Genomic DNA, 23,666 nt, shown 5'->3' with positions numbered 1-23,666 from the left:
TGTTGTGAACTAAACTCCTCTCTCCTAGTCTCTTTAATTTGATTCCCACCCCCCAACCATTCTAGTTTAAAGTTACCTCAGTAGACCTCGCAAATCTCCCCGCCAGGATATTGGTCCCCCTATATTCAGCAAATCTACAGAATAGTAACTATAACAGGATCAATGAAAGATCAACTGGAGTGCAGAACACAACAAACTGTGCAAATATAAATATAAATAAGTAGCAATAAATAATGAGAACATGAGATAATGAGATAAAGAGTCCTTAAAGTGAGATCATTGACTGTGGGAACATTTCAGTGATGGGGCAAGTGAGTGTAGTTGTCCCCTTTTATTCAGGAGCCTGACGATTGAGGGGTAATGACTGTTCTTGAACCTGATGGTGTGAGAGCTGAGGCTCTTATACCTTTTACCTGATGGCAGCAATGAGAGGAGAGCATGACCTGGGTGGCGGTGATCTCTGATGATGGATGCCAGTTTCCGACAACAGCATTTCATGTAGATGTGCTCAATGGATGGGAGGGTTTTACCTGTGTTGTAGGATTTTGTTCAAAATCCTTTTGTAGGATTTTCCATTCAAAGGCATTGGTGTTTCCATAACAGGCTGTGATGCAGCCAGTCAATACACTCTCCACTACACATCTATAGAAGTTTGTCAAAGCTTTAGATGTCACGCCGATTATGTCCAGGAATTAGCCTTGTGAATCTAGCCAAGTGTTACTATTTCCCTGTTTTGGTAAGGAGATCAAATCTGTACATCATATTCCAGGTATGGTCTCACCAACGACCTGCGCAATACTAACTATACTTAAACTTCAAACCTTTTTCAATAAATGGCAAAACGTCATTTGCCTTTTTAATTACTTATTGTTCCTGCTTGCTAACACTTTATGATCCAGGCACTGAAACATGTAGATCTCTTGGCTCTTATTTATAGTCCTACTCCATTTAGACAGTAAGTATGCAGTTTGATTTTTGACCAAAATGCATGAGTTCACACCTTCCCTCATTAAATCCATTTTCCAGGTTTTTCACTCAATCTATATCCTCCTGCAGAATCACAATAGTTGCTACACAACATGCCCTTACACCTGTTTTCATACCATCAGCAAACTTAAAAACATACATATCATGCCTTCATCCAGGTTATTAACACAAACAGAGAACATTTGAGGATGAAGAATCGATCCCTGGAACACTCCACTGGATACCTCCTTCCAGCCTAAAAAAGGCTGTTTCATCCTACTCTGTTGTTTTTCCAGTGTGGCAGCCTGTTCACAATCCATGCGAACACAATCCCTCCAATATCTTGCGGTATTAACTCATAGCAGCGTCTTAAGTGGCACCTTGCCTTTTGGAAATATAAATACATTACAACACCACCGTCCCATATACCTGTCACATCCACAAAGGATTTAAGCCAATTTGTCAAACATCATTTATCTTTCACAATACCACATCGACCAGGATTGATTAGATTCAGCTTTTCTAAATGACTAATAATTTTCTCTGTTTATTAACACCAGCATCTTGCCAACAACAGAAGTTAAACTAACAGGCCTACAGTTCCCACCTGAAGCAACACACACAAAATGCTGGAGGAACTCAGCAGGCCAGGCAGCATCTACAGAAAAGAGTAAACAGTTGATGTTTTGGGCCGTAACTCTTCATCAGGACTGGAAAGAAAGAGAAGTCAGAGTAAGAAGGCCGGGTGGGGGTGGTGTGGGCGGAAGGAAGTACAAGGTGGGGGGGGCGGGAAGGGGGAGAAAGAGGGGTGAATGAAGAGCTGGGAAGTTGACTGGTGAAAGAGGTATAGGGCTGGAGAAGGGGGGATCTGATCGGAGAGGATAGAAAACGATGGAAGAAAGAGAAGGAGGAGGAGCACCAGAGGGAGGTGATGGGCAGGCAAGGAGATAAGGGGAGAGAGAGGGAAACAGGAATGGGGAATGGTGAAGGACAGAGAGGGAAACAGGAATAGGGAATGGTGAAGGAGAGAAATTCAAGAAATCAATGTTCATTTCAATTCAATTTTGCTTCCCGTTCTGACATGTCAGTCCACGGCCTCCTCTACTGCCACGATAAGGCCACACTCAGGTTGGAGGAATAATACCTTATATTCCATCTGGGTAGCCTCTGACCTGATGGCATGAACATCGATTTCTTGAACTTTCAGTAAGTCACTCCCCGCTCCTCCTGACTGTTCCCCATTCCTGTTTCAGATGTTCGGTCTGCATGAGGAGCTCAGTGTAGGGATGGAGTTATGGAAGGTTGGAGAAACACCACAGATGGCAGAGTTAGGTAGCTTCAGCAAGGAATTGTCAAATTCTGATGCCTACACTGTAGTAATCATCATGGGAGAGCAGAGTGAGGAGGGAGAAGATGATTGGTGGAGAAAGAGAAAGGAATGGGTGGTTACATAATGAGAAAGAAGTGCTGGCCAGTGTCATGGAGGTGGAAAGGGGCAGTGACTAGAATGGAGGATATGTGCCCAGAAGATTAGCTTAGTAATGTTTGGAACACCAAGAGAGAGCAAGAGAGTGCCGAAAGAGAGCGAGAGAGAGCGAGAAAGAAAAAGAGATGTTGGAGTTGATGCATGGGGAATGGATTACCTGGTGGAAATTATAACGATGACAACAATTTTCCTGAAGTTTAACCAGAGGAAACACAAAATATAAGTGCATTGGCAATTCCACAACAATCACTTAATGATCCTGGAATCAACACCAAATGGAAATACTGTGAACTGAATCACAGGAATAATGCCATTTTAAATTTTAATTGACTAATTCACAAAATAAAGAAAGTAAGAGAGCATCTTGAGTATAAACACTTACAGTCCCATCACCTCCACAGGCCAAAATTCGTAAATTCTGAACCTTTCGGTATAATTCCAACCTGCAAAGAACAAAGCAAAATAATAAAAACACAGACTTTGAAGGAAGCAGTAACTCATTAGTCCTCAGAGTTGTGATCACAGATTCATCTCTAGGGTTTGGAAGCTGGAAACAGTGGGAAATCTCTCTCAACAATCCTCTAGAAATTGCGACTAGAGTGCCATCTAAAGGAGCTCGGTTAAACACCATCAGAAAATTCCTCAACTCTACTCATGAATGAGTCAGTTACTTTCATTTCAGTCTTACCTAGTCATTTCAAACATTACAAATCTGATAACTTTTCTTTATACAATTGAGACTGGATATATATTGTAATTTTATGCATATTTTATAGAACTTATTGCACAATGGACCATACTTTATTTAAAACTTCTCAGGATAAAGCTTTTAAAACACATCCAAGGATGCCATCGATAATCTGATAAATTATTTAAGGTAAAGAATAGTTATTGAATAACAATGCAGACTCAGCAATCTCTGTTCAAGTTATCTGAATCTTTGTCTTGGTTAACTAATTTCTGTTTGCAGCAAGCATTCCCAAATAGAAGAGGGGTCACTTAAAAAGTCATCCTCCTTTCCAACAACATAGCTTACCCTATGTGCAGAATACCATCCATTACCACATTGCTTTAATGCTTCAGTGACCCAAAATAACCATCATTAACAATCACTCTGAAAGGATCTGTCAGTTCAGTGAAAATCTGCATCGAATTTGAGTTCATTCTGACTGTTAAGAAGCACACCTCCCCACAAACTGGTGTGTGCCGACTAACCCAACTACTCTCGCCTACACATGCTTTAGTCTTTGTCAGATTCAGGTAAACCTGGTTCCCAGAAGGACTGGGTTGAGACAGCAAGTATCGCCTATTTTTTTTAAATCAAAGATGAACTAAAGGCAGACTTCTATTAGTTTCAGCAATCACATCAGTGTGGAGGATCATTCACACTCATCTGATAATATTGCTGGAATTTTTAGGTGACCATCTCGCAATGTACTAATACTTACAGACAAAAGTTAACCAAGCACAAGGGAGTCACCTGGTCAATGCACACGGACTAATATTCTCCTCTGTCTCCCCATCTAAACAGTTTGCACTTGTGCAGATATGACAATTCTGAGGAGAAACTATCTCAATTTCTAACAGAGAATAGAGATAGGGCTTTGGAGGGAGAGTGACTGTACATTTCTGCCTCTGTCAATAGCGCTCAATGCGCCATATAACAAATTATTGCTACCCAATATTAAGGGAAGGATCCCTTAGGAAGACTGAAGAAAACTCTTTCTCAAGAAACTGACTGTAGTGGGGCTTTTCCCTATTTAAAATAATATCTCTGCCCAAGTCAAGTGGCTGTTTTTATGACAATCCCTATTGGTGTTCATACTTTTCTGGTTAGCAAAACAATGTCTTCCTTTCTGCCCTCAACCAAAAATACTCCCAACTTGCTCTCATTCAAGAGCATGAAACTTGAATGCTTTTCCCTGTACTTACGCGTCCTTTGGACTTCCCTGACACATATCAAACACTTGTCTTGGATTCAGATACCACATGAATGATTGGATAATCTTCGCTCCCTACAAATGAATGGAATAAATCAAATAAATTGTTAGTGAACACTGTCTCCATGTTTATATTGTGCCCATTAAAACTCTAGTATCCTAATAAACTGACTTGCTTTGCTAACTTGAACCTGTTAAGATCTGCTTTGTGACAGGCCAATGCCAAACGCCATAAATGAGACATGCAGTTACTGAAATACAGTGCATTAGGGGACAGTGTTGCATCAGGTAGAACAAGGAACTGGGAGTCCAACAAATTTACTGAAATCCAGGAGTGGCCATATAGACAACTCAGTTGTGTGGCCATATAGAGAATGGTAAGGTACTTCTTGTGACAACAAAATCTTGAAATTAAACTATACTATACAACTAACTATGTTTCCCTTGGTGGCATTTAGTCTATTTTCCATAAGACCATAGATACAGGAACAGAATTAGGCACTTTGGCCCATCACATCTGCTCCACCATGTTACATTATCCCTCTCCTGCCTTCTCCCTGTATCTCTTCAGGCCATAACTAATCAAAAATCTATCAACCTCTGCCTTAAATATACCCAATGACTTTACCTCCACAGCCACCAGTAGCAATGAATTCCACAAATTCATCACTCTTTGTCTAAAGAAATTCGATTTGAGTTGTCTGATTAAGACTCCATGAAATTGGGAAGGAACCTAAAGTAGTGGTTGGAGATTATTGGTACAGATTATTACATATACTCTGATGTTCAATTGTTTGCAAGGAGTAATCTCTTTCCCTTTCACCCTAAGGTGCTGTCTCATGTGGGGTTCTGAGTCAATAACAACTTACTGCAAACCTGACCAGTCTGCCCTGAGAACTTGGAGCTGATTACTGTCAAGGCAGTCAGCGGCCAGAAGCATCATTCACATGCAGGTTCTGTGTGATTTTAAGAATTCAGGCAGAATTTCTTTTTCCTGTCCTTCCTGATTTTATGGGCACGAAGACCAATTGTAGAAGAACAGTGACACTTTGACAGTTCTGCAAGCTTCTCTTTCCCATTGTCAACATAAGAGAATCTGGAAATGTTGGAAATCCAGAGCAACACATACCAAAATGCTGGAAGAAACTCAGCAGGTCAGGCTGCGTCTATGGAGGGAAATCAATAATTGGCATTTTGGGTCGAGACCCTTCTCAGTCCTGATGAAGAGTGTCAGCTTGAAATGTCGACTGTTTATTTTCCTTCATAATGCAGTGTGATCTGCTGAGTCCCTCCGGCATTTTGCTGTGTGTTACTCTTTTCCATCAGCTACAGGTTTTGATGCAGCATCTTCTGTCCCCGAATAATATTTGCATGAGATTAGAAATAAAGGCAAATAGAAAAAAAAAGGTAAACATAGAAGTAATCAAGCAACGTCCCCAATGACTCCAACGGACATTGCTAAAAAGTTTTACAGCACATTCTTATCTGAGAATATCCTCTAAGATTTCTTCCTTTGCTTCTGTGGCAAATTATGTACAAACTGCTCCGATAGACAGAGGAAGCAGGCACCTGATTTCCCCCACTCTTTGGATTAACGAACACCAATAACGGCTTCATCAGTGAAGAGGGGATGGGTTTTATGATAAAAGGCCTCCATCTTCCTTCCTATTTCCAAAGGAGAAAATGGTTAGTTAAAGAGCAAAGTAATGCTCCAACAGTAATTATCATTCTAAATGATCTGTTCCAATACTACCAAGAATTTAAAAATACGTTTAGCTGACAAGCTGCATTAATGAAGATTTTGAAGCATATACAAGCCGCAGCTTGCTGCAGGCCCCTGCTTGTTAACATAGATGTTCCACAGGGGCAATGAAAGACATCAGTAAGTTACATTTTAATAAAAGAATTTCGCTCCACACTTGAAATGAGGAAGTGGGAACTTAATAGGAACAAATTGTGGGAGGAAAATTACTGAAGGCAGGACTGAGGAGTGTTTAACATCTTGATGAAAAGAGAAAAACAATGCAGAATTGTTTATGAAAGAACAATCAAATATGATACAGCCTCTCAGATGACTTCTGCAAAATAGTCAGTCCACAGCATGAATCAGACATTCTCAAACAATTATTTCTCTTTGAAATACAGTTACACTGGTTGGACAATAGGAGGCACAACAGCTCAAATACAACATATAGCAGATTAATTGTTTCAGTCATGTCCACTTAGAGACCAAAACTAGGTAAGAGTGCGTAGAGAAACAGCCTACTCTTCTCAAAGGCAGTGCAATACAATCCTGCAAGAGAAAACAGTCTTGGTTTAATCTGAAGTTTCAAGGACAAGAGCGGCCAAGGGTAGATAGGGCTGAATTTGGAGCTATTTTAAAGATTTTAATCTAGTCACCAATTACGAAGAGGCAATAAACACAGTTGGGACCAGGATGAAATGTCTTGTTCTCTTTGTCCAGCCATCCCCCCATGTCATTTTGATTTTGCTTATGAAAGGTCTTTCATCCATTATTCCCCAGAGCAGTAGATGAAGCACTGGAATCTGCAACAGGGGAGCTCCTCTGAAACATGTTTCACAACAGCTCAAACCTATCACCGCTGTTCCAAGGGACCCAAGATTGCTACTATTTGTCAGTCACACACTAAGAACAAACTTAAACAATAAAAAAAATCTGCTTTCCCCTGTCCTATTGATAACTCAAATATTCCCATTCCATCATCAAATTCAAATTCCCATTGCAGTGAAGCACTGAGCAAAAATTCAAAACAAAACGTTTTGATGCTTACCTCAGCTCCTTTCTTACTGGACTTCCTTTTAAAAGAGGTTCGCTTTTTCTTTTTACTTGATTTCAGTGAATTCTGGGGGTTGGAGGAGAAGAAAGGGCGATAACTTTAAGTTTGTGCCAATCAGAGGTCAAGCTGGGAAAACTGAGACCCTTCAAGCAGCCCACCTCACCTGAGCCCGCCTGACCCGAATGATCCATGTTGGTGGAATAATGACTGCAGCGTGGGCACCCAGTGTACAGGGCTCCTCAATCTGCTGTAGCATGAAGCAGGTCACCTTGTTGTGATACTGCAGGAAAGATGACACCAGACACTTTGAGTACTCATTTTATCCCTCCCCCTCCATCTTTTCATCATTTGTTGTGCTTTTGGACACCATATTGCACTGTACTGACATGTTAGTAATCAACCTAATTCTGATTGATTTTGTATCTTTGTGTACATCAAATTACACTTATTTGATAAACAACAGGGATACCACTGATGGCCAGTAACCTAGAGAAAGGACTTCCTGACCTGTCAAAGGTATTCTGTCAATGCACCCAGCCAATGACACAGCAGTGTACCCCAACCAATGTGCTGACACCCTATGCACAGATTCACCCTGGAAGTAACAGCATGGTCCGCGGCCTGGTGGCTAGTAATACTGGGCTGCAAAAGGTTTGCCCCAATAGAAATTTAAGACTTACTGCTTGTTTACACCAGGAACAGCTGATTGCTACAATCTCCTTACTGTGAAATGTAAACTTCTGCTGGAAACCCTGCAAAGGAAGGAAGGGTACCAAATCAGCAGATGATTCACAAAGCTGACAAAGTCAGTTCAACATGCCCCTAGGGCAATGGCTCAACAGCACAGCAAGCACAACCTATTAACTAAGAGAAAACTCACTGTACAAGGGGCAGCTCAGTAGCATATTGGTCAGCACGATGCTTAACAGTACAGCCGACACGGGTTCAATTCCCACTGCTGCCTGTAAGGAGTTTGTACATTCTCCCTGTGGGTTTTCTCCAGGTACTCCGGTTTCCTCCCACATTCTAAATGGTAGATTAATTGGTTAGGAGTAGGCCAGGATTAAATCGGGGGATTGCTGGGCGGCGTAGCTCGAAGGGAAGGAAAGGTGTATGGACAGACGGATAGACAGAAGGAAGGAAGGAAGCCAATGGTACAGTGCTATCCAGCAAGCTTAAACCGCACAGTATTTAAAGCCACTCACAGATGTATTTAATGTCTCTTGTTGTTTTAAACAAAGATTTTACTGATGGATTGGAAAAATACTTCAGACCAGAAGTTCCTCTTCCAGTTTGCAAACGATTGTTCTCAAGCATACTTTTGCCTTCGAGGGAAACTTTTAAGAGGATGCTGCTTGGAGGTTCCAATAAATTACAGGATTCGAAGATCCTGTTAGATTTACAATTAGACTACAGATGCTGTGATGGATGGTAATAAACAAATGTATTAACTGCTAGGTGGGGTATTAATCCAGGACGGTGTGCTCATAGACAGAACAAAATATCTAGCAGAAGCAGGCATCCAAGCCTCAGCAGGCATTGAAGTGCTTGTATCAACACTAATTTAAAAGGTACATCTCTGGATCTCACATCAACATCACTGCCTCCCCTTCAGTTCCCAAAGCAAAATTGACACCCTCCTCCTGTGAAGCCAGCTTTATGACTGCCTCAATGGATGTGGTTTCAGATACCACCTTCAATTTTAGCTAATACTTCTCATCTCCCACAACTTCTGGACAAGCTGGACAATAATCAAGCGATGATTCTCACTCAGGCCTTTGGAAACGTGTATCCCAGAGAAGAAGCACATGAGCAGTTAGAATTTTAACACGTAGATGATGAAGTTGAGAATTCACATTGCCTTCCCCTTATCTCATCACCACAACGTGATTTCATTCCACACCACTCAAGACCCCTCGCACCTTGCCACACTGCTTGCACTTCCCTTCCTGCCGCCTCCGATGAACCCAATGATGCCGGACAAACGTGGGCTGCAAAGGCAAAAGCGAAACAAAAGAACAATAGGTCAATGTTGCATCTCACCAAGTACCTCAGTGATAACCTTATAGCTTCATTCACGGTCTGGACCTTGTGCTTCACATTGAACAAGCTCCCAAGGAATACAATCAGCTCAAACCGAACCTCTCACTTCTAAAGTATGCTGGTGTCATTTAAATTGTGTTATACCAGTCTAGTTTTTGTAGTTCCAAACATTCAATCCGTCAGAACAAAACTGAAGCATTTTAGAGATGGGGCTCATATTTGGAGATAGAGTGTAAATTACATTTAATTATTTATATTTAAAAAATCTTCTGGTTTCCCTAATGCCTGTTACAAAATTTGCTCACTGATTTTCAGAAGAATTTATTCACATTAACACATTTTTAGGTTTATAACTCTCTCAAATGACATCACTAGAACAATGTATGAAATTTAACTGCAATGAGATTTCTATCCTCGTTAGTCTTGTGAATATTTCTTATTTACTCCCAGAATAACCAGGTTTTACTAACAGCTGTGCCTGAGACTGTTGTGTGAATATTTTAATAGAAGGTCTTGTGGTTGATAGTGTTAAATGCTGTCTTAACACCAATAAGAATAATTTCTCAGCTAGAGTCTTTGTCCATGCCTACAGATAAAGCATCAACATAAAATTGGATCTATCCATCAAGACAATTTCCACAGGTAGAAAGTATCTAATGTAACTTCCTCATCAGACTTGTATATGGATCATGAGTAAAGAGGCCCAATGCTTCCAAAAGGACAGGGTCTAGTGTCGATTTAAGTGTGCAAGATAAGCATGCACCTACTGTATGCCTATCCTTTATTAATAATTTATTAATATATGTAATGTTAATTATTTTCAAACAGGAAGACCAATAAATAAACACTGCCTTTCACATTATGAGAAAGCAGAAAGCAAACAAGCTGATTAGGGAAGTTTGTTTTAGTTCTAAACCTAATGGACAATAAAACTTATACAATTCTTGACACAGGGTAGTTGGCAAACACAATGAACATCCTCTCTATATTTCCTCATCATTACCTTCCACCTGCCTCCTCACCCACAGCACCACCCTATCCCTCGTCCAACTGCCTACATCCCAGCAACATATCAGGCACTTTTCTTCAATATCGCTGGGCCAAAATTCCGAAATTCTTAACCCAGGAGCTTCACGGGAGTGTATTCACCACCACCTCCTCAGCAGCAGTTCAAAATTGTGGTCTTGCTACAGGTCGCAAGATTGAATGAGAAAAAACACTTGTGCAGTCATCTAGTTCCTTCACATCACTGGGGATGGCAGATATTTGTTGTTCATCATGAGGATGAGTACAAACCAGTCTTACTGTTTCCAAAAAGACAGCATTGATGATGCAACTACCAGCACTTTTGACTATTGATGCCAGTTTTCCAATGGAATCAAATAAGTCATTTTATTTTGTAATTTTCTCCAGGTGCCTATTTTAAAAATGCACTGAGATGTAGCTTAGGTATTGTTCAAAATAGTTATAGATTTCTAGCAGCTAATCTAAAAAGATAATCAGAAATATCAATCGATGACCTAGAACCTTAGCCATTCCTTGTATACTATAAACCCCCTAGATGTGAAGATGCTGTTAGCAAGACTTGTGGCTAATTCTAGCAGAGTGTGCACCGTATCACACGACAACCACCTTTCATCCCGTTATATTAATTTATTTACCTCTCGAACATTACGTGATCCAGACTCCCGGAATGTTGGTTTACATCTAAAATTTATCTGTGGATTTAAAAACACAAAATAGCACTGGTCTTTTTTTTAAAAAAAACAAGAGTAAACAGCCAAAGCCAGGAAGACAAGAGATTAGTAATCCATTAAAAAAAAACATTCCAATAAATTTCAAATAACTGCACTGAGGTGAAATTAAAATTAGTAGAATCTAAATAATGGATGGAATAATATTTGGAAATAGTATATAAAGAAGAATTCGGGATAACAAACAGAGATCATAGAGAAACTCAGCAGGTCAAGCAGCATCTATGGAGGGAAATGGGCAGTCAATGTTTTCGGTCAAGACTCTTTGTGTGAAGTGGAAACATCATTTTCCTGCAGTTGAAACATGGCTTCCAGATTAGTGTTAAATAATAACTTAAAAGGAATAGCCAAAATATATTTCTTTTAACTGAGAACTGTGTGAAAAGTGAATAGAAAGGCCTTTGATTCATTAGAATTTTATTGAAAGGGAAAGAAACAGAAAAAGGCCAGATCCTCTTAGAAAGAGAGTCAGGGAAAGAGATGAAGTTGGCCAAAGGGAAGAAGATGAAGTTGGCCAATCCCCATAACATGAGGGGGCACTGAATAAGAAGGGAAGGATCTTTGGAATGATCAGGCAGGTGTCAACTGCAATCCTCTCCAAAGCAATTAAATTTGGGAAAAGTACTCTAGTTACATCTTCTCTATTAAAAAAATAGATCATATGCAGAACATTTATATTTGCATGTCCATTGTGGTATGATAACAAATGCCATCTAACCCTACGGATAAAAGAGGTCCAAGATACTTGCTTTCTCTATATGTTCAATGCAGACTGTGTGAACCACGATCTTGCAAGCAGCACATTTCTTCCGTGACACCGATCTCTGCTGCAAAGTGAAGTAAAAAAATGATTAACTGCAAAGTCCTGAATAGATGCAAGCTTTTCAGCTTCATACCCTCCTCTTTCTAAATTACTTAGCTGCATTTTGCCTATGCAGGTTCCAGGAACTAAGAAATGATCATTCTTCTCAGTTTTCACTTACTACTACTGAGTAGTAGGGAGTTCATTAGGGTGGTAATATGAGCTGACAATAAACACAATATTTCTTATCTTTGGGGGAAGTCATTTTTCCTCCTTTCATTTAATAATGCCAACATTGCCAAACAGCATTGAAAGATCAGGGACCTAAACCTCTCCACCTTTCAATGAATTAATCTGTGAGCAGTTATTGCAATGAAATGTTCTGTGTGCCTTCATCAACACAAAACTTCTGCTTTGTTGGAATCGGTTCTTCTTTATGCTTTCTGTAAGATTATAAATTGAATTAGTGAGTTTTTAGCAGACTGAATTTATAATTTCAATACCATACAGGAGAAAATCTGCAGATGCTGGAAATCCAAGCAACACACACAAAATGCTGGAGGAAATCCGCAGGCCAGGCAGCATCTGTGGAAAAGAGTACAGCAGATGTTTCGGGCCAAGACTCTTCGGCAGGATCCTATAACAATACCGGAGCTTGTTCCCCAGCACTTCATGTGTTACTTGTATTTTTAACCTGTATTCTTCTACAATATATGGTGTTAGACTCCACCTACTGGTGGTAAAATGGTAACTGTTCATCATCTTTCATTTTTTTTGTCCAAGCGTTAAACATTCTATACCTGTGTGTCTTTAAATAGGCCCTTGCTTATCCTATGAATTTGTCTCATCTTGGCATAAAGGCGTCTGTTTCTGCAAAATTCATCTTAGTTCTGTTGCTCTTTAGTTTCTGCTCATCCCCTACTAGTAGACTACGTGCACCGTGCCCGTTTCGTTGTTTTAAACTTTCAATAAATGATTGTGAAACAACTCATTCATAGACTCCTAAAACAATCTGCGGAACCGAAATCACTAGATCCAACAGCTTCTACACCAAAATTACAAAATAACTCATTTTTATTTGTAACAGCCCACTAACGGATCACAATTGTGCACATAATGTAGCTCAAAATTCAGCATTTACACTTTCAAAAAAGGGGAATTGTGCCTGAGAACTGTTTGTTCACTAAAATCTTTCTTCCAGGGTGACTATTACTTTTGAAAAATACTTATAGCAGATAAGCATTACACCTTGGCTGAGAGCCCAATATTCAACTGCATCTTCAGTACCTTACCAGGACCAAAAACATCTCTATCTGTTTTGTAGCCATATAAAGACATACTAAACTTTCTTTTACTGTTTGGTATTAAACAGAACCTATATTCTAGTAGTCACATAAGGCTAGTAGAGCTTGTTTATCAATATCTCCTGGTTTTACTTTCTAAAGTAGGAGGGAGGAGAAGATGGCGACGTGACGCAGCGCACGCGGTCGTTCCGAATGATATCGTATCTGTGAAGTAGGATGCCATGCACAATCCTGATTTGATAGAGACAGACGTGAAGCACGGAGGAACATCTGGAGAAACTTCTGAAATGCCTGCTTCACTGCCGCTGCTACTGTGCAATTGAGAACCTCCAGAGGGAAGGCCCCAAATCCTATTGCCTGTTACCGGGGCCGGGGTCGAAGCGCTCAGCAAAGATGGTGCTCGGTGTTCGGTTCCAGAGAGCTGGTCGAAGGCTCAGAGTTTTCGGACGGACTCGGATCGGACTGTGGACGGATGCTTCCGGGATGCTGCATCGGGAAGTTTGCGGCACTGGAGGTTTACTGTCTGCGTGAGATGATGGGACTTTCGAGAGACTTTGAGACTTTACCATGCCCATGGTCTGTTCTTATCAAATTACGGTATTGCTTTGCACTGTTGTAACTATATGTTATAATTATGTGGTTTTTGTCAGTTTTTCAGTCTTGGTTTGTCATGTGTTTTCTGTGATATCATTCTGGAAAAACATTGTATCATTTCTTAATGCATGCATTACTAAATGACAATAAAAGAGGACAGCATGTCCTCATAATCTAATAATCTAATCTAATCACATCTCACTTTGAAAAGAAAAAAGGGCAAAATTTATTTTGCCAGGATATCTGTATAATATCACTTTCACCACATTAATCTTTTAGTCTCAAACAATAAAGATACATGCATTGGTCACCAGAGGGCAGTGTTCACCAATATGAAAATAGCCTGCATCTCCACAGACTAAAAATTGCCATCTGAAATTAATTCCAGTTTAAATTTATTGATAATGATCAAACACTCTTGGTGCTTTACTATAATCAGATGGAGAGTTTCTAGTTATTGCATGCACACTGATCTTCACCTATAAACCAAGACTAAACAACCAGTAATACTCACCAGCAATTTTGCAACACAGTTTTGTTCCCCAGCGTAACAGAAGTCTCCGGATACATTGGTCTCAAACCAAACGTGTTCACCATACAGTGCATTTTCCTAAAACATAATGTGACAGCATATCTATTAGCCAAAGACCAAGAAAGGGAATTACCAAAAACATCTGTGAATTTTGTGAAGTCCAATCATAAAATTTGCAAGATACAGAATGAGTCGATTTGCTCCATGACTTTCACGTTGGTTCTCTGTTCGGCATCCAGTCTGATCCAGCTTCCAGTTTTCCTCTTTAACACCACAGGTCATTCTCCTCCATCTTTATGTAATGCCTTTTTGACTGCACTGATTGATTCTGTTTCTATTACTCCTCAGGACAACAAAATTCAGGTAATAATTACTCTCTGCAAGAAAAATGTTTCCTGCACTTTATCCCTTGTCCTTGGCCCTCGACTTTAAATATGCTCCTGAATGTTGAACCTTCCGCTAATAGGAACAGCACCTCTCGATGTACCCTACCTCTATCATGAGAATTGTGTATCTTTCTTCATTAAATCTCTTTACTCACAGAACTATTCAAGCTTCTCCAGTACAACCTTATAGCTAAAGTTCCCCACCTTAGGACCTATTCTAGAAATCTTTTTATACACACTCTAATCTTCATAACCTTCAATAATCCAGTCGTGATCTATGTCTTTTACATAAATATAACCACAATGTCTTTGATTCCTATACTTCTATGTATACAAACAAGGAGCCCACTCGGTTAACTCACCACACTCTCAACATGCCTGACCACTTCCAAGACAAATTAACAGATACATGCTCTTCCTACATCGTCTTTAGATGTGAACTATTTAATCTAAATCATTTCTCTTTCTTCTGAAAGTTACCAGTATTGGATTGAGCCAGGAGGAACGGAAAGCCCATTCCAAGGTCTCCATGCTTAGGGAGAAGAATAGAGTCTGGACTTTTCGCTATCAACAACAAAAGCAAGAAAGTCCCTCCATCACTGGGAGCTAAATCTTTCACAGTTATAATCCAAGAATACCTAGGCTTCCCTTTCATTAGCAAAAAATAAACTGCAGGAAGAACTCAGTGGGCCAAGAAGGGTCTCAACCTCAAAAATCAACAGTCTCTTTGGCTCCTCAGAGGCTGCTTGACTGTCTGAATTCATCTAGCAGTTGAAGCAAGTATACAATTCCACACTCTTTGAATAGTTTGCATTTCTCACAGGGTCTACATCTCCTGGGCACCATCTATAGACAACATGCGTGCAAGTTACCTTGACTTCTCCATTCCCCTCACCCAATCTTGCTCCTTAACCAGCAGTGGTCCGCTCACCTCCAGAGCATCCCCAACCTCAATCAGACAAAGGCAGTGGCCTTGAGGTCTAGGAGTTGACCTCCACCTTACAAGTGCCAGAGTCCTTATACCCTTCTCTGGACTATGATCACAGTAACAAACACCAGGCAACTATCTCCAGAACCATCACAGATCTCATCACGTCAGGAGGTCTCCTCTCCACAACCCCAACCTTACAGTACCACAGCCCAGCACTGCATGCTTCTATTTCTTACCCTAGATCTATGACTAAGCAGGTCCAATGTTTTTGTTTGCTCATATCACCTGGACACCATCCACTCTGCCCTTGTTCAGTGCCGTCCCACTTACATCCGAGACACCTCTCCTGCCCTCTGCCATTTTGATAGATTCCAATTCTCTGGCCTGGTCCCAACTGGCTCATCTGCTCCAACTGACTCTTAAAATTAATTGCACTTACTGTAATTTCATCAGTGCCTTGAGCAACAAGTTCCAGGTATCAACTACTATGTTAAAAAAACTCCTAAAATCCAAGTGGTTTGCTATTGCCTTCCGTTGGGCGAACTAAAAAAAAAAACGCCATTTCTCTTCCCAAATGTTCATAATTTCCTAGAATCTAGTTGCTAAGAAAACCATGGTCAAACTCACAAAATGTATCACACAACAACAGCATCAAGAGAATCTTCAAGACAATTCTTTAGATGCTTTGCTCGGTAGTGTTGATTCTGGCTAGCAGGGGATCCCCGACTGTCATCAAGCTACTGCTCATAAAATTCAAGTAACACAAAAGAAAATTATTGCCACTTGGAATGTAAGAACCCCATATCAAGCAGGAAGATTGGACAATGTGATAAATGAAATGGAAAGACTAAAGATTAACATCATGGGAATTAGCGAAGTTTGTTGGATAGGTGCTAGAACATGTCAGAATAGAAATAAAGCACTAATTTATTCTTGTGGAACATCTCATACTAATGGAGTAGGAATTCTTATGGACGAAAACATGGCAGAAAGTGTTTAAGGACATTGGGCAATATCAGAAAGAGTGCTCCTTGTTAGATTCAGAGGACAACCATTTGATTTAGCAATTATAAAGGTATATGCACCAACAACAGATGGAACAAATGAGGATATAGATACATTCTATGAAGAGCTTGAACAAGCAAAGAATGGATGCAAATCTCAAGATGCTGTATTGTTATTGTCATGGGAGATCTAAATGCTAAGGTAGGATAAGGTGCTGATGGAAATACCATAGGAAAATTTGGACTGGGGGAAGAAATGAAAGAGGTGAGAAATGGGTAGAATGGTGCAAGATGAATAATCAGGTCATTATGAATACCTACTTTAAAAACCATCCAAGACGCTTGTGGACCTGGAAAAGTCCAGGTGATAACACTAGGAATCAAATTGACTTTATTACTATAAACCAAAGATTTAGAAACTCAGCGACTCAATGCAAAACATATCCAGGTGCAGACTGTAATAGTGACCATAACCCAGAAGTATGCCATGTAAAAGTAAAACTTAAAAACTAAAGAAGCAAAAACCTGAACAATCCCTTGCCTACTCGCAATTAATTAAAGAAGAAAACTTAAGACAAAAATTTACAGTTGAAGTAAGGAATAGATTTCAAAGTCTAGAAATAGAATCTGTTGAAGATGATAGCAATCATGTAGAAATGAAATTTAACTCTCTAAAGATGCCTTGGTAGAATCAGCAAAGTCAGTGATTCCCAAAAAAGAAAAAAGCGCAAAGATTAAATGGATGACAAACGAAATCAAAAATCTAATGGAAGAAAGCAAATCCTATAGAATATAAGTTCTTAGATAAAAAAGTTAAAAGCTTATGTCAAAAAGCCAAAGAAGAATGGTTAAACCAGGAATGTGAGTAAATAGAAAGAATCTCTATTACTGATCCAAAAAGGCTACATCAACAAATCAAAAATATCACGGGTAAAAAGCTCCTCTGTTCTTCAGGTGGATGTTTGAAAGCAAAGGACGGTACCATTATCATGGAAAAAGATGACATTATAAACAGATGGACTGAGTATATTCAGGAATTGTTTGAAGATGATCGAGGTGAAAAACCAGAAGTTAAGAAAAACATTGAAGGTCCAAGTATTTTAAAATCTGAAGTTCGTAATGCAATAAGATGAAGAAAGGAAAGGCAGCAGGTCCTGATGAACTAGTAATAGAACAAATTATCACCCTTGAAGATTATGGAATTGAAAAACTAACTGAGTTAATCAATGACATTTATGAGACTGGAATAATACCAGAAAAGATGAAAAAAATCAGTATTTATCACTCTTCCTAAAAAACCTGCAGCAATAGAATGTGAATTACATAGGACCATGTCATATCACCAAGATACTTCTAAGAATTTTGATGGCAAGAGCTAAAAGTAAGATACAAGCTGAAATAGGTAAAGAAAAATGTGGTTTTGTGAAAGACAAAGGTACAAGAAACGCAATATTGACGTTAAGGACACTATCAGAACAAGCTATTCAAGTGCAAAAAGATTTGTTTGTTTTATCGACTACACAAAAGCATTTGATAAAGTGAAGTACAGTAAGTTATTTGAAATATTACAGGAAACTCTAGATCTAGGTTCGAAAGACCTCCGCCTAATCAGAAATCTGTACTGGGAACAAACTGCCACTGTAAGAATAGATAGAGAAGTGAGTCAGTTTCTTGAAAATCAAGAGAGGTGTTAGATAAGGGTGTGTTTTCTCCCCTGATTTATTTAATGTGTACAGTGAAACAATATTTAAGGTGTTATACTTAAATGCACGCAGCATAAGGAATAAGGTGGATGATCTTGTTGTACAGCTACAGATTGGCAGTTATGATATTGTGGCCATCACTGAGACATGGCTAAAGGATGCATGTCTCTGGGAGCGAAACGTTCAAGGATACACGGTGTATCGGAAGGTTAGGAAGGTAGGCAGAGGGGGAGGCGTGGCTTTATTGGTAAGAGATGATATTAAATCATTAGAAAGAGGTGATATAGGATCGGAAGGTGCAGAATCTTTATGGGTTGAGCTAAGAAATCGCAGGGGTAAAAGGACCCTGATGGCAGTTATTTATAGGCCTCCAAACAGCTGCAGGGATGTGAACTACAAATTACAACAGGAAATAGAAAAGGCTTGTCAGAAGGGCAGTGTTATGATAATTGTGGGGGATTTTAACATGCGAGTGGATTGGGAAAATCAGGTCGGCACTGGATCTCAAGAGAGAGAATTTGTAGAATGTCTGCGAGATGGCTTTTTAGAACAGCTTGTTGTTGAGCCCACTAGGGGATCGGCTGTACTGGATTGGGTATTGTGTAATGAACCAGAGGTGATTAGAGAGATTGAGGTGAGGGAACCCTTAGCAGGCAGTGATCATAACGTGATTGAGTTCACTTGTGAAATTTGAAAAAGAGAAGCCGGAATTTGATGTGTCGGTATTTCAGTGGAGTAAAGGAAATTACAGTGGCATGAGAGAGGAACTGGCCAAAGTTGACTGGAAGGGGACACTGGCGGGAAAGACGGCAGAGCAGCAGTGGCTGGAGTTTATGCGAGAGGTGAGGAAGGTGCAAGGCAGGTATATCCAAAAAAGAAGAAATTTTCGAATGGAAAAAGGATGCAACCGTGGTTGGCAAGAGAAGTCAAAGCCAAAGTTAAAGCAAAGGAGAGGGCATACGAGGAAGCAAAAATTAGTGGGAAGACAGAGGATTGGGAAGTTTTTAAAACCTTACAAAAGGAAACTAAGAAGGTCATTAAGAGGGAAAAGATTAACTATGAAAGGAAGCTAGCAAATAATATCAAAGAGGATACTAAAAGCTTTTTCAAGTATGTAAAGAGTAAAAGACAGGTGAGAGTAGATATAGGACCGATAGAAAATGATGCTGGAGAAATTGTAATGGGAGATAAGGAGATGGCAGAGGAACTGAACAAGTATTTTGCATCAGTCTTCACTGAGGAAGACATCAGCAGTATACCGGACACTCAAGGGTGGCAGGGAAGAGAAGCGTGCACAGTCACAAATATGACAGAGAAAGTACTCAGGAAGCTGAATAATCTAAAGGTAGATAAATCTCCTGGACCAGATGGAATGCACCCTTGTGTTCTGAAGGAAGTAGCTGTGGAGATTGCGGAGGCATTAGCAATGATCTTTCAAAAGTCGATAGATTCTGGCATGGTTCCGGAGGACTGGAAGATTGCAAATGTCACTTCGCTATTTAAGAAGAGGGCAAGGAAGCAAAAAGGAAATTATAGACCTGTTAGCCTGACATCGGTGGTTGGGAAGTTGTTGGAGTCGATTGTCAAGGATGAGGTTACAGAGTACCTAGAGGCATATGACAAGATAGGCAGAACTCAGCATGGATTCCTTAAAGGAAAATCCTGCCTGACAATCCTATTACAGTTTTTTGAGGAAATTAACAGTAGGCTAGACAAGGGAGATGCAGTGGATGTTGTATATTTGGATTTTCAGAAGGCCTTTGACAAGGTGCCACACATGAGGCTACTTAACAAGATAAGAGCCCATGGAATACGGGAAAGTTACATACGTGGATAGAGCGTTGGCTGATTGGCAGGAAACAGAGAGTGGGAATAAAGGGATCCTATTCTGGTTGGCTGCCGGTTACCAGTGGTGTTCCACAGGGGTCCGTGTTGGGGGCCGCTTCTTTTTACATTGTACATCAACGATTTGGATTATGGAATAGATGGCTTTGTGGCTAAGTTTTCTGACGATACGAAGATAGGTGGAGGGACCGGTAGTGCGGAGGAAATGGAGAGTCTGCAGAGAGACTTGGATAGATTGGAAGAATGGGCAAAGAAGTGGCAAATGAAGTACAATGTTGGAAAGTGTATGGTTATGCACTTTGGCAGAAGAAATAAACGGGCAGACCATTTCTGAAATGGGGAAAGAACTCAAAGTTCTGAGATGCAACGGAACTTGGGAGTCCTCGTACAGGATACCCTTAGGGTTAACCTCTAGGTTGAGTCGCTAGTGAAGAAGGCGAATGCAATGCTGGCATTCATTTCTAGAGGAATAGAGTATAGGAGCAGGGATGTGATGTTGAGATTCTATAAGGCGCTGGTGAGACCTCACCTGGAGTACTGTGGGCAGTTTTGGTCTCCTTATTTAAGAAAGGATGTGCTGACGTTGGAGAGGGTACAGAGAAGATTCATTAGAATGATTCCGGGAATGAGAGGGTTAACACATGAGGAACGTTTGTCCGCTCTTGGATTGTATTCCTTGGAGTTTAGAAGAATGAGGGGAGACCTCATAGAAACATTTCAAATCGCATGGACAGAGTGGATGTGGCAAAGTCGTTTCCCATGATGGGGGAGTCTAGTACAAGAGGGCATGACTTAAGGATTGAAGGGCGCCCATTCAGAACAGAAATGCGAAGAAATTTTTTTAGTCAGAGGGTGGTGAATCGATGGAATTTGTTGCCACGGGCTGTAGTGCAGGCCAAGTCATTGGGTGTATTTAAGGTAGAGATTGATAGGTATCTGAGTAGCCAGGGCATCAAAGGTTATGGTGAGAAGGCAGGGGAGTGGGACTAAATGGGAGAATGGATCAGCTCATGTTAAAATGGCGGAGCAGACTCGATGGGCCGAATGGCCGACTTCTGCTCCTTTGTCTCATGGTCTAATATTACAAACAATAAGAGGCATCTTGGGAATCAAAGTTGGCAGTGAAAACATCAATAATTTCAGATAAGCAGATGACACTGTGTTAATTGCAAGTACAGAGGAAGAACTACAAAAGTTAATTAATACAGTTGTTGAACAAGGTGCAAAAATAGGTCTATCTATCAATTGCGAAAAGACAGAAAGCGTGGAGATATCCAAAAAGAAGGAGAATCCTATCTGCAGGCTGAGAATAAACGGGGAAGACATAAAACAAGTACAGAACTTTTGCTGCTTAGGAAGCTGGGTGACATCAGATGGCAGGTGCAACATGGACATCAAAAGAAGAATAGGGATGGAAAAAGACTCCTTTACGAGAATGACCAATACTGACCAATACTAAACTAGGCATGACAACCCACCTCAGGGTACTGAAATATGACGTTTATTCAGTTATGTTATATGGCTCAGAATGTTGGACAATATCTAGTAACATGAGGAAACGAATTGAAGCAGCAGAGATGTGGTTTTTGAGGAGGATGCAAAGAATATCATGGACGAAACGAATATCTAATGAGGATGTCATGAACAGAGCAAACACAAAAAGAGAAATAATATATGAGATCATGAAAAGGCGACGTAACTTCATTGGACATGATTAGGAAAGAGGAGTTAGAATGCATGGTAATTATGGGAAAGATTGAAGGGAAGAAAGCAAGAGGAAGACAAAGACAAATGATGATGGAAACAGCAGCCAGAGAACTGGAAATGAATACCAATGAATTGATCCACTTGACCCGAAACAGGGGTGTGTGGGCCATGGTAGTCAAAGCTCAAACTGGGCATGGCACGTGATGATGATGATGATTAAAATCCTTGAGATACAGGAGAAGATTTCAGCCATTTGGCCCATCAAGTCTGCTCCGTCATTTGATCATAGCTGATTCATTTTTCTTCTCTACCCCATTCTCCTGCCTTCTCTCCATAATCCTTAATACCGTTCCTAATCAAGATCTGATAAACCTTCACTTTAAGTATACTCAATGATTTGGTCTCCAGATCTGTCTGTGGCAATGAATTTCACGGATTCACCACCCACTGGCTAAAGAAATTCCTCCTCATCTCTGTTCTAAAGGGACATCCCTCTATTCTGAAGCTGTGCTCTCTGGTCATAGACTCTCCAAGTATTGGGAGAATCCTCTCTGCATCCACTGTCGAGGCCTTTCAATATTTGGTAAGTATCAGTGAGATCCCCCACATTCTTCTGAACTCCAGCAAATACAGGTCCAGAGCCATCAAACACTCCTCATACGTTAACATTTTTGTTAACTCTATGGTCTCTTGTTTTTGATAGCCTTATCCCAGGATAAAGATTTTGAGTACCTATGCCTCTTATCATTGAATGCTCCTCTGTTAGTCACCCCCTCAGTCTCCTTCCTTCCAGGTAAAACAAACCCTTGCCTATCCAATCACTCCCCATAACTGAAGCTCTCAAATCAAAGCAACATCCTCTTGTATTCCCTCTGCATTCTCTCCAGCATAACCACATCCTTCCTCTGTGTCGATCAGAATAACTCACATCACTTCGCTTGGCCTACCCAACGGCCAGGGATACCCAGGGGTTGGTACAGTTTTGCAAACCTCTAAAAAGGCTCAAAATAAACTTCTCCTCAATTGACCTAGAAACCTTTTCCCATTACAGAGCTTGGAAAAGTGTATCCAGTTCAGGAGTCTGACATCAGAGGAAACAGTTCAAAAGTCAAGAACTTTATAAACCTCTGGTTAGGCCATGTCTGGTGTATTGCATACAGTTCTGTACACCCCCACTATAGGAAGGATGTTGAGACTTTGGAGAGGGTGCAGAAGAGGTTTACCAGGATGCTGCCTGGTTTAGAGGGCACATGCTATCATTAAAAGGCTGGACAAACTTGGGTTGTTTTCTTTGGAATGGAGGGGCTGAGGAGTGATTTGATGGAGCTTTATAAGCTTATGAGAGACACAGATAGAGTGGGCAGAGAGAATTTGTTTCCCAGGGTAGAAGTGTTTAATACCAGAGGGCATGCATGGAAGGCGAGAGGGGGTAGGTTCAAAGGGGATGTGAGGGGCAAGTTTTCTACTCAGAGAGTGGTGGGTGCCTGGAATTCGCTGCCTGGTATGGTGTAGAGGCCAAAACATGAGAGGCTCTTTAGAGACATTTGGATAGACACATGAAAGACAGGAAGGTGAAGGGATATGGACATTGTGTGGGTAGGAGGGATTAGTTTTTTTAAATTTACTTTTTATCTGGTTCAGCAGAACACTGTGGGCTGAAGGGCCTGTTCCTGTGCTGTACTGTTCAATGTTCTAAAACAGATCATACAACCTCATACGCTTTGGCCCATCACATCCGTGCCGACCATGACACCAATTTTAACTAATTTCACCTCCATGCACATAGTCTGTATCCTTTCAGTCTTAACCTGGTCATGTGTCCATGTTAATGCCTCTTAAACAAGGCTATAGCATTTGCTACAGCCACTTCC

At 40.5% G+C, this 23,666-nt stretch overlaps 1 protein-coding gene across 5 annotated transcripts in view; it reads right to left on the bottom strand.

Moving 5' to 3' along the window:
* The window catches only part of dgkza (diacylglycerol kinase, zeta a), a 480,046-nt gene that overhangs the window by 225,789 nt on the left and 230,591 nt on the right, over window positions 1-23,666 (bottom strand). For all 5 annotated transcript variants that reach the window (XM_072272235.1, XM_072272236.1, XM_072272233.1 and 2 more), the window contains 10 exons: window positions 14,202-14,297; window positions 11,737-11,814; window positions 10,895-10,951; window positions 9,113-9,181; window positions 7,871-7,942; window positions 7,354-7,470; window positions 7,185-7,256; window positions 5,962-6,057; window positions 4,385-4,467; window positions 2,835-2,895 (listed from right to left, as the gene is read on the bottom strand). In XM_072272235.1, the coding sequence (XP_072128336.1) occupies window positions 2,835-2,895; window positions 4,385-4,467; window positions 5,962-6,057; window positions 7,185-7,256; window positions 7,354-7,470; window positions 7,871-7,942; window positions 9,113-9,181; window positions 10,895-10,951; window positions 11,737-11,814; window positions 14,202-14,297 (801 nt within the window). The remainder of the gene's footprint in view (window positions 1-2,834; window positions 2,896-4,384; window positions 4,468-5,961; window positions 6,058-7,184; window positions 7,257-7,353; window positions 7,471-7,870; window positions 7,943-9,112; window positions 9,182-10,894; window positions 10,952-11,736; window positions 11,815-14,201; window positions 14,298-23,666) is intronic.

The sequence above is a fragment of the Mobula birostris genome, chromosome 11 (genome assembly GCF_030028105.1).
Source record: "Mobula birostris isolate sMobBir1 chromosome 11, sMobBir1.hap1, whole genome shotgun sequence".
Classification (NCBI taxonomy): Eukaryota; Metazoa; Chordata; class Chondrichthyes; order Myliobatiformes; family Myliobatidae; genus Mobula; species Mobula birostris.
Note: the sequence above shows the minus strand (reverse complement) of the source record. Positions and strands in the feature narration are given on the sequence as shown.